Genomic DNA, 15942 nt, shown 5'->3' with positions numbered 1-15942 from the left:
AATAGGGAGAGGAAAAGAGGGTACCGGAGGCACGTTAGTTTCGAGTCCTCCTTACGGGTCGCCGGGGGCCGCATTAAAATGCCTCGAATTGTTTACTGCTCGCCCCCGCTCGCTGTAATATCCACTGTAAACTACGCCTGGATAAAACTCACCCCTCCGTCCTCCTCCTCTTCATCCTCCTCCTCCTCCTCCTCCCACGACTGCCTACCGGTGTCTAACTAGAGGCTCGCGCACCGTCCGGGAATTATTTATAAAATTACACAAGCCGGATCGTACAAATTCGCGACGAAAAACTTTCTCTATAAAGATCGCTCTCTCCTACGAGTTCTTTCGGCTGGCCGTGTGTCTCCGCCCCCGCAAGGTTGGCTCGACTATCGCGCAGGTGGACGCGTCGACGATGTTATTTTGGCAACCGGCCCGCCAGAAACGACCGGCCCGCTCTCCTTCGCCCGGCTATTTTCTTCGTTAATCGAACCGGAAGGACCGCGCGACGGCTAATTACTGCGACCGAGTTCCCTTGTAAGTGGAGCCGCGAAGATGCGATCGCTGCGGACAAAACTGCGGCTGTGGCACGGAGGGTGCAATTTTTCAGCGTACGCGATCACATATTCTAACGCGACGTGATAGCTCCTTCTGACAAAGCTAGTCGGTTTGAAAAATAGAAAGTTTAAGTCGCAAGATAATGATCATACCCTAAACTTGATAGCTTCAGTCAGCTGCTAGATACTTAGAAAAGGTTTAGACACTGCTCTGACAGGGTTCCAGCATTGTCCTATGATTCTCAAGAATCATTGTGCTCTCACAGCAAGAAGGTAGCTAGTTGCAAGGGATTTAGTAAAAGAAGGAACTTCTATTGATATTATTTTGCAAGCGGTAGGCAACATTTTGAACAATATCTACATTAAATAGATGATAACGTAAATAAATAAGTACAAAAATGAAAACTTATTTTGTTTCTTTTTTTGCAATTTTCTCCAAAAACGAAGCAAAAACGAGCAAATCTCTAAAAGACTTTCTGTCTTAGTTTTTCGGTACCCCACACGCTCCTGAAGTTTCGCCATTTAAATTCGGGACACCCTTTATATACCCCAAATTGAATTTAAAAGATCGATGTACCTACATGTAAAACCGAGAAATCGCAACCGGTACAATTGTGTCCTCAATCGCCCAGCTTATTAGCGAGCGTGGAAGAACGTGAAATAATTCGCGAGCCTAATCGACGCGAATTAACAGGGCGCACCGCGTTTATTAATCGGATAAGAAGTAGCCGCTGGTATCGGTAATCGCGGGGGATCCAGTGGGACGAGAGACTGGGTATGGGGTGGACCACGGGGATGGGATCAATTCGTTTTCATCAGGGCGGCCGGCGCATTTACGGGCCGGAAATACCGGGAAATAATGCGTTACCTTGATTTCTTTGTTCGGCCGGTGCACCTTCGGCCGCGCGTTCCCCGCGTGCATTGTTGCGGGCCTAGATCGATACTTGTTCGTTCCACGCATGTAAACAGCCGGGCCTTGTTTCGCAACGGGCCGACAGCCGTTTTGTTAGGCTCGTTGCCGGAACTTTTGTCGTAAACTATACGCTTTATGCGCGGATAGAGAGAAAGCGCGGCACGCATCTGCACGGGACGATTATGCGACGCGCGCGCTCGGAGAGAAACACGCGGGTGGAGAGGACATAGAGAGAACCAAAGAGAGAAAGAGAGAGAGAGATAGAGGGAGGAGGAGAAGAACAGAGGGAAAACGCGAATCGGGCATCGGGATCGGAGGGAAAAGAGGGTTGCATCGAGAGAGAGAGCGAGAGAGAGAAAGAGTAACAGCCGGAACGAAACGGAACGGGACACCGAGCGCCAGAAAGAGGGAGAACGGAAAGAGGAAACGGAGGGTGTGCCGGGGGTTGGTTTCAATTAGGAGGCAGTAACTCTCCCAGGGCATTGTACATTTCACTCTAGATTTGTATTCCCCCGTTTGTTTGTTCCCTTTCGCATTTGCGTTAACCTGAGCAAAAGCGAGCCGCCATGCGTGCACACGCAATCAGCTCGAGCGGAAAAGACGAGCCGGGGACCAGAAAGGAAAACCGGATTCGACCGGGATTCCTCCGGCTGAAAACCATCACGGTTTCATAGCGAGTCCTCATCCTCGGATCTACTTCGCGAAGAATATTGGCCCCGTGGATACCCTTCGTCAATCTGCGAATCGATGTATCCGTCCGACAACAGGCGTCGGTAATCGTTTGATGTACGAAAGTCTCCAGCTGTTTCATCCCTTTCACTTTATATCCTGTGTCTACCCATTTTACTTTGGTCTGGGAACTTCGCGATGATTAATAATAAGAATAATTCAATTCCAAACGAAGTACTTTCGCTGCGTGTCCTAGCAGGAAGTAGAATTGGCTGGTAGTGACCAGACGCATCAGCCTATTCCTTTTCAACAGCATGCTGATACATTCGTGTCTTTCCTAATTATTTTTAGCCGTCGATATCTACTAGTTGTTTAGACTAATAAAGGCACCCAGGTGGTGTTTCATCCCCTTCTACTCGATATATCTCGAGCTTCGTGTTTCAAGTTAATCACAGAAGGATCAGACATTTTGCAGTTCTCCAAGAAAGAGGAACAGGGGGTTTCGAGGAGAGATTCGGTACATATTACTTCTGCAGCGGATGCGGTAATTATTGCAGCAGAATGGGATAAAGGGTCAGGCGCGGGTAATTTAATTAAGATTGGACGGATGGTGATCGAGGAGGACATTTTCGAGCGATTAGCCTAGATTCGCGACTGCGGCAGTTTATTAACGAGCTCTCAGAAACGGCGACTGCCTTCGAGTCGGCGGCCCCGGGTAGTATGTGCTCGTTCATCCATAGAGTTCAGGGGAAACTAATATAGAGACTTATACGGTATTTTATGCGTTTACAGTAGACGCGTCGAGGTCTGAATGTTTCCTCGCGAGGGCTGCGAGCCTCGTAACGAAATTCTCCGGCCAACTTCGTCCCCTGTACTATTCACTCTCTCTCTCTCTCCCTCTCTCTTTCTCTATCGTTGAACTCGTAAGAAGTTTCGTTCGGCGGCCGTATGCCGAAATAAACGGAATTTCGACCGACGATCGTTAGTCCGCGGACCAACTCGTATTTCTCGACGATGGAGTAAGCGCGGACTTCGCCAAGATTTATCGAACGTTATAAATGCGCACACTTCGAGCAACAAGAGAGGGAGAGAGAGAAATGCTTGTGAGAGTGAGCGAGCGAGAGAAGAAAAAGAAACACGGGGAATCGAGACGCGTTAGAAACGAGAAGTATCGATTGCCCGACGCGAAACAGTCGGCCGTGCAATCGGAATTTGTTATACGAGACGTCAACGTATCCAGTTTGGCTGGCACATCGTGACGTAAATCGATCCCGCCAACATTATCACCGATGACGTGCGCTCTCCTACGTATCTGGAAACGAGGCTGCTCGTTCGACCAGGCCAGAGGATAAAAACATTGTCAGGTAACTGGCCAACCATTGTTTAGCACTCCGACGGCCGAATCTTCCATTACAGGCTGACCCAGTTCCTAGGAAAATCCTTCTCGATGATACTCGGGTGGTGGTCCCTGTTTAAAACCATGTTGCAATCCTATCTCCAACGACGTCACTCTCAGAATTTTCCACCATCAGATGCTCTTCCTATAAGTTGTATCGTTTACAACATGTCTGTATTTTGTCCGGATAATTTTTAGGGAAATTTCGTAGAAAAATAGCTGAATCAGGTAAATGCAAGTGTAGAGGTAACAGTGTTTCGTAAAAGGCAGGCTCGTGGTAGCCGAGACGATTCCTTCCGGTGGTCTCCGCTCGGCCAGGACCCTCCTACTTCTTCTTCTCCCATCGAAACGCGAAGTTATCAAGGCTAATTTTTCGCCTTTGTCGCAGCCCTCGGTGGCCACCAGCCGGTTCGTTACTCGTGTTTAGCCGGCACTGTTTTTAATAAGCTAATGGCTCTTACGCGGTACATTATGTCGGCAGCGTCCCCTCTCTCCAACCCCCCGAACGCAGTTTTCCTCCGTTGCCCCTTCTCGTCCTCCTCTTCTTTCTTTTTTTTTTGTTTCTCTTTTCTTTTTTCGTGACTCGCGCTCTTTTATTTCCTATTTTTCGTTGAAACGACAAAAATATCCGGCCTTTCCCTCCGCCGCCGTTTGCTTGCTTGCTTACTTGCTTGCTTGCTCGCGGCATGCTAAACTTTTGTCTGAGCAAAAGGGTGAAAGGAACGTGTGGACGAAGGGGGACAAGATGGAAAGGGAGGAGACAGGCGACTGAGTGCTTTTTCTCGAGCAGAACAAAAATCTTCTCCCTCCTGTTCTGCTCGCCTCTGTTCTCGTTCGAACGTATCGGCCGCGGAAGAAACGATCGCTTAACCCTTCGGGGACGACGATCTGCACACCGCATTGCTACCAACAAACGCCTCAGCTTTCAACTCGAATGCGTCTGGTCAGATTCTTAAATACGATGCACTATCATCCCCTACCGCTTACTCCACTCCGGTTTCTATTAATTTTGTTCTCGGTAACTAATCGCTGTTAAAATACAAGTCTTTCAATTTTATTTGCGAATTTTTATCTCGAGAACTGTTTTCCCGATCGAGTTGATATTTTTTCATTAATAATCAGAAAGACTCGGCTCATATCGTCTAATTTTTCTTTTGCTGAAAAACCGACCTCGTAATACGAAAAAGTTGTCCTGGAGGGTTAATTCTTCAATACAAAATACAAGTCTTTCAATTTCGCTTACGAATTTACGAATTTTTATCTCGGGAACTGTTTTCCCGATCGAGTTGATTTTTTAAATAATAATCGGAAAGATTGGCTCATATTGTCTAACCTTTCTTTCGCTGAAAAACTGACCTCGTGATACGAAAAAGTTGTCTTGAAGGGTTAATTCTTCATGCTTCGGGTCTTTTCTTTCACCGAGCCGTGTTTCGCCGAGGGTGGTGAGAAAGGTGTGGAAACTGCTGAATATCCCTTGCCGTAATTAGCCCCACGAGGGCAGCCCGTCGAATCGATCACGTTCATTTACAGCCGCGCGATACTCGCGACTCCACGAGACGAAAATCCCGTTTCCAAAAATCATCGCATCCGACGATTGAACTTGGCGAACGGTTAATCGATAGCCGGCGACAGGATATTATGTGGTACCGGTCAAAGGGAATGAAATATTCAAGAGAAATTAGTGATATCGGGAGCGACAAATTCACGATGATATCCGCGGGGCCAAAAATCGGTGACGCGGAACGGCGAGGAATCATCGCGGGAATTATTCCCATTGAAAATCCTCTTCGCCGTAAAATACGGCCCGGCTCGTTTCTAATTACTTGCCCTATTTTCCTTTGTCTTGTTCCGCGCCCTCTCTCACTCTCCACGCTCTCTTTCTATCTGCGCAGCTTTAATTTAGTAACCGACACGGATACGCCAACTTTCTCGTCATTCGCTGAAATTACCTCGGCAGAAATCAACCGCGACCCTTTCCACTATCGATTCCCGTCACTAATACTGCCCCCGCCTTCAAATTAGGACCAACGGAGTTTCGATTTTCTAACTTTAACGCTGCGTCATCGACGACAAACTTTCCTCCACCCTGAATTATTATTAACCCCTAATTGCCGTTTCTGGAGCGGACGCGCGAGAAACAAGACCAACAGCTGCTCCCAAAATTTCTGCATAGTGCACCCGTCTTTTTATACTATTCTTTTATTCTCTGCAGAATTATTTTCATGCTAAGAGAGAAATAAAATTCGATAAACATCGACAACAATTAAAAGAGGACGAAAACGACGCAGAGCACTAGGGAGACTACGATCAGAGCAAAGTAAAATGAAAATTGTTACGTGCGTGAATAAAATCAGATTTGTGAACGTTCACCAGAGGCGTTTGAGCATGGAAAGTGTGGAAAGTCTTGGCAATTGGATAGCCTGGGGCCAGCAAAGCTCGAATTTCCAGTCCAGGAATCGAGAACACGATCGCGTTTCCCTTGCAGTCGTCTCCCGGCGAAAACCGTCGAACGCGACGCGTTTTTCTCCGAGCGGAAAGGGTTGATTACGATTCAGGGTGCGGGTCCGGTGATATTTCACCTCCTTTCGAGGCTTTACGATCGGACGTTTTTAATTTCCCGCGCTCTCGCGCTGCTTGCACACCTGAAGAGCGAACAGGCCGAATGCAAATTGTGACAGGAGAATTATGCGCCCCCGTGAAATTAATGCTTTTCCCCGAGATCAGCCGACTTAATAGACCGTTGCGAGCTCTCCGGTCGCGAATTTATTCACCCTTGGAACTTAATATTGCTGCGAACACGGTGGACTAACTCGGCAACGATCCTGTCGCAGGTAGAGCGACGAGGATGACGGGACTCGTCGTCGATCTCGATCGTCGCAAACGAACCACCGTTCTAATCTGCCTGGTATTCGTTCTTATCGTTCCTGTCGAGGCCCTGGACAAGCATGAGCACGCGTATAGCAATGAGAAACATGAGGGAGGGCCGTCCAAGGATCTCGGAAGATCGAAACTGTCTTCTCGTCATGCGGATCACGAACCAATGGTGAGCTATTCCCATTTCTGTCAGAAATCTCTACAAATAATCAATATAATTAATTTAATTCATTGTAGACTTTCATGCCAGTTTCTTTTTTGTGTCTGAGAAATGTCAGACTAGGCAAACAAAATTCCTAGCAACGGGAATACAGCAAATATGCACAACGAATTTAGTGTAAAAAGATGCTTTAGTATTTTCAGCAGAACCACCCTCTTTCTCACAAATTTTCGCCACAGTAGTCGCGCGTTTGAAGTGATGGTCCTCGAAGGACTCGAAGAGCGTCTCGATCGTGGTTCCTTTCGGTCTCTCCATCAATCGAGGGAGGAGCCAAAAGTACAGCGAGCATAATCAATCACGAGACGTTTTCGGGCGTAATACGCGGGCCGGAGGGGTGTAGACAGTCCGCATAGTTCCGAAACGGAAACGGTAATATCGCTGGCCCGGGGCGACCACCCCTTTGTCATTTTGTCATCCGGCGTAAGGACGAATCGCTGAGAAGAGGGAGTGTAGGTGAAGGGAACGTGCCACCCAGGCGAAGACAAAGTCGGCCGAACAATATGTTTCCCGCGAAAAGAAATTAACGCGAGAGAGAGAGATTAAAACGTGTCCGAATAAAAAAAAGAGGAACTGTCTCTGTGTGTGGCTGTCCGTCGGTCACCGCGAATCCGCCCGCACGAGCTTTAAGAGAATCCGCAATCTCTCTCTCCTTGATCATCTTACCCTCGAGCAGGTGAAAATGAAATGGGAGCATTCACGAAATTCCCAGAATTTTTATTTTCTTTCTCGACGTGAAGAACTTCTTACGGCACCGTCGAACTGAAAACGTGAGTGCATGTGTCGTGCATTTTTTGGTGGGTGATGGTTCTTTAAGGATGTTCTGGAGGTACAATGGGAGACAAAAGTACAAGAAATTCGAAATCCATCAATATATTGGCAATGAGAGCCATTCATGAGTATATTTTGCATACTTTTGTATACTTTTTCTTACACTGTTGTCGCGTTTCCATGCTAGTGAGATAAATCTGACGTTTTGTAACAGTTTATAATTTTTTGCTCGGTAACTGTTTAGTGAATCCTAATTTTTGAACTTAATTAATTACATAATTTTTACTATATATAAAAAGAAACTGGAGTTTCTGGTTGCGTTTTTTCAAGGTTTAAATAGGGTTTGAAGTGGAATTTTATGAATTCTCCATAAGAAGACGTGTTAAAATGTGCAAACTTTAAGTTGCTATAATTCTTAAACGGTGCAGTGAATCGAACCCAAACTTTGGTAATTGCATTAATTTAGTAAGAATTGTATCTTGACAAATTTTAAAAAATTTTGTTGCGTTTTTATATACCCCCAGAACATCCTTAAGAAATGTGGAGAAATTGAGAGGACCACAATGATTTTGATAAATAAATTTGTTAACAGTGGATATCAGAATCGCCTATGGTAGAACGTAGCAGTAGAGAGTGGTTTAATATTTCTGGGACTGGATTCGGAATCTTAGCTAGGCCGTGAAGCAGGGAACGGTGAAGAAGAAGGGGGTAGCTCATAAAATAGAGAATCGCAGTCCGCGAGCCAATAACAGGTGTACACGCACACCTCGCCGAGGCAAATGAAAGCGGAGGATTTACATAACATTCAACAAGTGATCACAGGGGAATATCAAGTTTCATTGCGGGCGAGGCGATGAGCGCGTTGGTGAAGGTAGACGGTCACAGGGTGCAAAACGAGAGAGGGAGGGAGAGAGAGATTGTCTCGAAATCTTCGCAGCGTTCCAGGGCAAACAATGTCCCCGAAAAAGCGGTACAAAGTAAAGGACATTAAAGCGGGACTTCATTAAGGTCCGCAGAAACGGAGAAAAACGTCACCGCAGGCCACCGCGGTCCTCCCGACAGGCCTCCGCAGGGGTTGGAAACGAAGACGGCGAGTGTTTATTTAGTTAAATGCCGCGTGTAATTGGGTGTAAGGCTTCTCGTTTCTTTTTTTCCCTTTTTATCGCTCTTCCTCTCTCTCTCGTTTTTTCGTTCGGCGCCTCGACCAACGTCGACGACAACGGCGCGAAAAGGGCCAACCCCGTAGAGCTGGTAAGGGCAGCAAGCAGTTCAGCCCAGCCCTTCCTACGGTCTGGCGTTTCCACGGTCGAGGCTTTCCACCCCTTTTTCCCGCGTGCTGGCAGCCACCTGATGGCTGGCTGGCACAAGGGCCCGCCGGGAATGAGATGCAGATTGCCAGAGGCCACTTCAGCCGCTAGAGGGAGTGAATTTTTAATAACACCGTGCCCGTATCCGCGGCTGCCCCGCGCGTTCTCCGCGTGCAATCCCATTGTCTTGGCCGCGTCGTACGCGCTGGAAAAAGGACGACGATGCGTAGCGGACACCGCGCCCGCTATTATTATTACAGCCGCAGAATTGTCAGCGACAGGACACGCCCGGGTCTCCGGAACATCCCGTTTCACTTCCCCAAGCAGCTCCAGTCTGGACTTGCTGCGCCAGAATCCAAGACCTCGGACTTTCCCAGCCCTTAACACGCTCCGTGCCACGTGCACCACCGATGGTACACGTTAAACTATCCATTCATGCCGCGTGATGGTATTATACAAAATGCAGTACAGAACAAAGCACATAAGCTCGTTTAATTGTCGAGAAAAACGGCTCGCCACGGAACGTGTTACACTCCGTGGACTCGGTCCTGGATCTTCTAGAATCATAGCTTGGGGATCGATGATCATTGCGGTTCCACTCTACAAACATTTTATCCGAGAATCAAAGACCTTCCTCGTTTCCAAACTTGACATGACCTGGACTGAAAGCCCGAAAATCGGGACGCTTCTTCTATTGCCTGTCTCTAGAGGCCTAACATCTGTTCTAGATTTCTAGAGTGTAGACTTAGTCAGCCTGGCGAAACAGGAAGACAACAGGTTGCAGTACCGCAATTTTGCGACGAGCCCTTTGTCTCATTGATCCGGTCGCTTCTCTTCTCGCAGGGAAAGAGCAGTCGGGTCCACAGCGTTGTTCAATCGTCGAAGACAAACACCGGGAACAGTGTGGCGTTGAACAGGTTCCTGGAGAACGTTCTCAGAGCCCAGGACGATTTCAAGTGGATAGACCAGGCTGTGCGCGAGGCTAATCGCGCCAAGTATTGGGAGAAGTGAGTTCCGGAGATCGACTGGTTGTTAGCTACCCGCGGTGTCATGAATTAAAGATTGAGAAATTTGGATGTGGTTGTCTCTCCTCTGTAATTCGGATCACTATTCGATCAGATCGCCGGCGAAGCGCGTACCGCCAGGATCCGCGCCGGTACATGATCGAAGCAGGAGTAAAATGAGGGAGAAGAGATCCTACGAGAATGCGATCTTCCAGAGAGACTTCGACTTTCAGAATGGGTACAGAAGCGTAATCGAAATTAATTATATTTTACACTGACGATGTGTAATTCTTTAGAGTACCGGATACGGGACAATCCTCTTTGAAAAACAAGATGACCGGAGTGTTAAACGATGTACCGAAAGACTGGACCAAAACGGAGGACATCTGTTCATTGAGCGACTGGTTGAACTCGAAAGAACCCGAAGTAGAGAAGCCGAGGGATCGATGGATCCGTGATTACGAAGTCGACCCCAAGAATCACCTGCTCGCCAGAGGTTTGCTAATCTGAATAATAAAAATTGTCTACAGGGTCTACCCGTTAAGTTATGTCACTATTTTTTAAGCATTTTCGGTAGTGCAATTATAGATTGTTTTAGACGAAAGTTTGTCAGTACTTGGAGAGCTACATGTTCGCATATTCTTAAATCAAAATTGAAAAAGTAAAGGTCACGATCTATTTTGTAAGAAATAATTTTTCATTAAAATTACGATCGCTGCAAATTTTCGAGTTTGAGGTCATTTCAAGGTCATAGGATAATGCTGTTGAATTCGTCTCGACGTCAGCAACAATCCATGTGACCTTTACTTTTTTACGTAAAACGCATTTTTTCAGATTTAAGAATGTGCGAACATGTAGCTCACCAAGTACTGACAAACTTTCGTCTAAAACATTTTCTAATTGCGCTACCGGAAATGCCTAACAAATGGTGACATAACTTAACAGGCAGACCCTGTATATTAATTTCAAGAAGCCTATCCCTATTGTTTTAATTTCCTTTTAAGTGGCTATATCTCGTGACAAATGCAGAACATGTATATGAATTAATTATCAATCGAAGAGAATCTTCGACAAATCTTAATTGAGCACTCTTAACATTCTCTAAAGGTATAAAGGACAGATCTAAACAGCAACACGAATCAGCACCTACGCTGGAGTCGCTCAAGGAGTCGCTACTGCAGTTGAAGAAGAGCCTAAGCGAGCCTGACAAGAAGGTCCACGACACTGTCAGCAACGTGGACACCGAAGAGGACGCTGACGAGGAGAAAGTTCGAGGGAAGAAGAAGCACGAGATGAAGGAAAACGACGACGACTCCGATTCTTCGGGGTTAATCTCCAACCTGAAGAAACGCGAGAGGGCAGCTCTGGGAGATCTGGGCGATAAGAACGGCCGGAAAGTGTGGCGAACGAAACGGACCGAAGTTAATAACGACGATGGTAGCCCGAAACTCTTTCACCGCGCGGGGTTTGGGGCATCGTACCTTGAAGAGGAGGCTCTGAAAGAGCTGCACGACCGCGAAAGACGCAGCGAAGGGACTGTGGCCGAGAAACGTTATTTAAACAAGGGAACCGGAGAGAATCTCTCGGTAAAATACGCGGAGAGTCAGCAGGGAAATCCGATACTCGAAGGACTATTTCCCGGTGACCCTGAGAAGGACACCTCGAGCGATCTGCAAGAGGTCAAGCAATCCAGCAACGTCCAGTCTGATTCTGAGAATGATCAGAAGAATCAGATGGCAGAAAATGATGTCTCTAAAGATTCTAACAGTGTAGATGATAAGGACACCTCGAACAATTTACAAGGGGACAAGTCGATCATGCAGTCTGACTTAAAAACTGATCAGCAGACTCAGGAGGCAGGAGATGTTGGCTCTGCGAATCCTGGAGCAGTCCCGGAGGAACTACCTAATAGCAATGACCCTGATAAGAAAGATACCTCGAATGATTCACAAGAGGAAAAGATAGCTAGCAACGTCCAAATTACCCTTAAGATTGATCAGCAGCCTCACGAGGCAAAGAATGTTGGCTCTGCGAATCCTGGAGCAGTCCCGGAGGAACTATCTAATAGCAATGACTCTGATAAGAAGGGCACCTCGAATGAATCGCAAGAGGACAAGGTACCTAGCAACGTCCAATCTAAGAATGATCAGCAGCCTCAAGAGGCAGGGAATGTTGGCTCTGCGAATCCTGGAGCAGTTCCAGAGGAACTATCTAATAGCAATGACTCTAATAAGAAGGACACCTCGAATGATTCGCAAGAGGAAAAGGTACCTAGCAACGTTCAATCTAAGAATGATCAGCAGCCTCAAGAGGCAGGGAATGCTGGCTCCGCAAATCCTAGACTATCTAGTAGCAATGACAAGGACACCTCGAATGATGTACAAGAAGATAAGTCGATCAGCGTCGTCCATACTGATTTAAAGAATGATCAGAAGAATCAGGTGGCAGAGAACGGTGTCTCCGATTCGACCGCGATGAAGAAGTCGTCGAGGATCGCGGAAAAGGGTGAAAATCTCGTGGGAAATTCTTTGCGAACGTTTGGACCAGCCTCGAATGGATTACAGGCCAGTCCGAGTACAGAGGAGCAAGAGGATGCTGGCGCGAGTAAAACCGAAGAGGCTGTCTCGGCCGAGGGAGGAGAACAGGCGATCAAAGTCTTGGAACCTCAGGGGCGTCTGTGCGAGGACTGCGAGCGCACAAAGGGCGTCCTCGGCTCAGATGAGAACGGGCCTGGGAAATTGTCTCAGAAGTCGATGAAGAGGGAGGAGCCGGGGAATATTAATATTATCCTCAAGTCGGAGAACAAGGACATGATCCAGTTCAGCGACAGCCGAGGTACAGGGAACGATCGTCCGTTCGTGGTGAACACCCTGGACGTCAGGAAGAAGCTGATCGTAGGGAAGGAGCCTGGGAAACCTGACAAGACTGTGTCCACGGTGTTCAACGTGCAGGTGGAGAAATCTTTTGACGATTCTGCCGAGACGAAGGACCACCATAAGCGCGACAATGTTCCTCAAATCACCGATGGAGCCAGTATTTTCGGGTTTGACAAGAGCAAACCGAATGAGGATTTGTTCAAAGATACTTTCGCGTTCATGAACGACAAAGAGGCGTCGAAATCGAAAGAATCGATGATCAACGCAGATAAAGGAGACTCACAGATATTCTACGACGACTCTCCGAGCGGCAAGACTAACATGAACACCGACGAGATTCCACAGAGCAAGGAAATTTCTAGAGACGATACTAAGAGCCAAGAGGAGCAGGCAGAAGAGGATGCGAAAGGGAAATTGATCGAGAACAATGATGCACCGTCCGAGTCGTCTACCTCTCCAATAGCTGTCGGCTCCTCCTTGACGAGCGACAATTTTAAACCATACAAGGGAAGTAAACCGAAGACCTATCATGAAATAATGATAGACCCCGAAGCAATGTCCGATCTGAAACTGAATGATGCATTCGGACGGAGGATACTACAGTACATGGAGTATTCGAACGACGACGTTGAGAATGCTGAATTGAATTACAACGACAAGGAAGAGGAGGACAACCTACGGGCTGGAGAGGCTGGTGAGCTCGCTGCGTTCACGATCGCTTTCGACAGTAATTTTCGCTAGCACTCGGCTATTTCGAGAATTTACAAATGCGATTATTCCTGCGACTCCGGATTTTATGCATTCGCAGCGTGGTTGACCTATTCAGACTCGGAATGGCGCGATACTTACTTAATACGATACGACACTTGTTTGAAGTTTAAAGTACAGTGGAGATCTGATAAATCAAAATTTTCTACGACTCTGCTGTTGCGTAAATATCCATAGTTTATTTAAAAGTAGCTGAAGGATGTTTTTTCAATTCTAGTCATTTACCTTCGATTTTTAAAGAATTATTAAATCACAATAATTTTGCAAAATTATTTTTTTTTAATATAATAGAACTCCCTGCAGGGGGAATCAAAAGTATGATGATTGTAGTGAATAGATTCAGCTTATGGCAAGGTGTAGCAACAGAGAATTGATTCCTAGCGTGACCTGAAGTGGCTCTAGGTTTTCCGAGGCTTCGAAAAAGATCGACGACAGGTGACTCCAACGTTGTTAAACATGTTTCGCAGAGAGCAGCGTGCAGTCGCAGAGGAGACAGCGGTCGGCGTCGGGCGATAAGGGAAAGGCGAAGGTGAACGTGCTGATAGGGGACAAGATGAAGAAGCAGAAGACGAAGCGAGAGAGCGTGAGAAAGCGACGCGATCCGATTAAGTTCATCGCGTACTACGACTACGACGACGACGATGTCGAGCAACAAGTTCGCGAAGCCGCGGGCGAACAAGAACGGGTTAAAACAAATTCCGGGCTGAACGCGATCGACTCGAACCAGGGGCTCGGTAATCACGCGTGCTCTTCCCGATCGTCGAAAGTTCAGAATCGGGACACCTAAGGTCTCGCGAAGTCGGATCTCGAGAACGTTTTCGTTGTCGATCGTTCGCTGAACCGTTATCACTAGGCTGCGGATTTTATCCATTTATGACAAAAATGGGTGGATGCAAATTGAAACATAAAAAACGTTATGTAGATTCATCGACACGTTCGCTACCAGCATTTGCTTCGTTGCTTACCTTGTTCGAAAGTTTTATTAAATGCAACATAGCCAATTTTGAATGATTGAAACAGTTTAGCAAAACAAAGTCACAGATTCCCTGAAAATTATGCATTCCACTATGACTTTAAACAACGAAGTGCATAACATAAATTTGACTGTTTTTAAGTGAACTGTCAGATTATGGATGTCAGAAAATTGTGAAATGCAACTTTTAGTATTTTTTTCTACAATTTCGATCTATCGCAATTTTGTACCAATATTTTTGTTGATGTGTTGATGTGAAAAACAATTTTAACAATTTTCTTTGTCATAAATAATTGTGCGATAAGTTTCTCTCACAAATATCCACCGATCCAGGGGTGTAGATTCCCCCTAGATGATTTACATTACTTTTTATACGTTGCTAAAGATATAAAGAAATTATTATATGATTCCTGCGTCTTGTAATTGACGAAGAAAATGTTTATCTTGCATAAAGAAATTAAAAAAATTTTATATAATTATTTTTTACTTGATTTTAAATTATTACTTACACTAACTTCAATATCTTACGATCTCTTAAATACTTAAGTACTGTAAAAGTTATCCCAAATAATAATATAGTAATTTTTGTTAAATCAGAGGAAATTTGTGAGTGTCTCCAGTTTCTCGCAACAAACGCAGAAATTTTTCGCATAAAGATCCGCAGCCTAATCATCGTAGAGTACAAGTATACACTGACTTTTGAACCACAACAGGAACCGTTCCACCGACAAAAATCGATTATCAGGAGGAAGAGATGGAGAAACAGTGGAGGCGGAAGCAGAAGATGAAGAATAAGATTCCTATCGAGTATTTTAAACCGGATGAGGAGCAGAAGAAGAACGAGACGACTGAGAAAGAATCCTCGGACTTGTCTGACGTGGGAACCATGATGTTGGATCTAGAGAGTTCCAAGCAGCAATCAGGCAGGTTAGATCAAGGTGAAGACGACGTGATCGTGGCAGAACCAATGCACAAGTTGCAATTTTCAGACTCCAATTCCTGGATTATTGGAAGGAACGATTTATCGTTGTTCTTTCAGGTCAAACAAACGTCGCGAAAATAAAGAAATGAAACTCCTGGATGACGTTATTTTCGAACCAATTAAGTATATAATGAACATGGACGAGAAGATGGTTCCCGTGTCGATAGACAATGATTTGAAAGACTTCCAGTGCATGGATCCCAAGTATTCTCTAATTATAATCAATACACTAAGATCGCGTGATTAAAATATTTTCTACATTGCAGAAACGACAAGAAGGAGAGCGTAGAACCATTGTACGAAGAGATGAAGCAGTTGTACGACTGGAGCGAGGACGAGGTGAAGATCAAGCCGAGGATCAAGGGAGATCAGAGATTGTACCACGAACCTGACGATAAAGAAGATCCAGCGACGAATATGGTTGTGGAGCCGGTCAGAGATCGAGCCGAGAGTCCACAGAACGAGAATAGAAATGCAGTTTCTGGTAAACTTCTCGTGAAAATGTAACATTTTTTGTTAACGATACGTATACTTGTCGTGGAAAAAGAGGACATTGATTTTACCATTTAAAAGTTAGATTAGAAAAGTTAAGGGGTTAACCCGTTGCCGTAACATTTTCTTGACAGTTACAGTGATTAAAACTTATCCCCAAA

The 15942-nt window shown here is 45.9% G+C and overlaps 2 protein-coding genes across 5 annotated transcripts in view; both read left to right on the top strand.

Annotated features, from left to right (window-relative positions):
* Positions 1 to 1144: 1144 nt before the first annotated feature.
* Positions 1145 to 14412, top strand: LOC143211190 (uncharacterized). Of its 2 annotated transcripts, XM_076428655.1 has the most exons (7): positions 1145 to 3485; positions 6349 to 6560; positions 9530 to 9693; positions 9806 to 9928; positions 9987 to 10186; positions 10798 to 13260; positions 13802 to 14412. In XM_076428655.1, the coding sequence occupies exons 2-7, from the start codon at positions 6363 to 6365 to the stop codon at positions 14119 to 14121; spliced, it is 3468 nt and encodes a 1155-aa protein (XP_076284770.1). In that variant the 5' UTR covers positions 1145 to 3485; positions 6349 to 6362; the 3' UTR covers positions 14122 to 14412. The 2 variants fall into 2 exon arrangements, with proteins under 2 accessions (XP_076284770.1, XP_076284771.1); XM_076428656.1 differs by lacking the exon at positions 1145 to 3485 and having other exon boundaries at positions 5396 to 6560.
* Positions 13802 to 15942, top strand: part of LOC143211192 (uncharacterized) — a 7379-nt gene continuing 5238 nt past the window's right edge. The window contains exons 1-4 of one of the 3 annotated variants that reach the window (XM_076428657.1): positions 13802 to 13917; positions 15021 to 15234; positions 15347 to 15493; positions 15556 to 15773. In XM_076428657.1, the coding sequence (XP_076284772.1) occupies positions 15062 to 15234; positions 15347 to 15493; positions 15556 to 15773 (538 nt within the window). In that variant the 5' untranslated portion in view covers positions 13802 to 13917; positions 15021 to 15061. Of the gene's footprint in view, positions 13918 to 15020; positions 15246 to 15346; positions 15494 to 15555; positions 15774 to 15942 lie in introns of those variants that run through there. The other 2 variants (XM_076428658.1, XM_076428659.1) reach the window with 2 other exon arrangements.

The sequence above is a fragment of the Lasioglossum baleicum genome, chromosome 8, assembly GCF_051020765.1.
Source record: "Lasioglossum baleicum chromosome 8, iyLasBale1, whole genome shotgun sequence".
NCBI lineage: Eukaryota > Metazoa > Arthropoda > Insecta > Hymenoptera > Halictidae > Lasioglossum > Lasioglossum baleicum.
The sequence above is the reverse complement of the archived record's forward strand: the minus strand, read 5'-3'. Positions and strand labels throughout refer to the sequence as shown.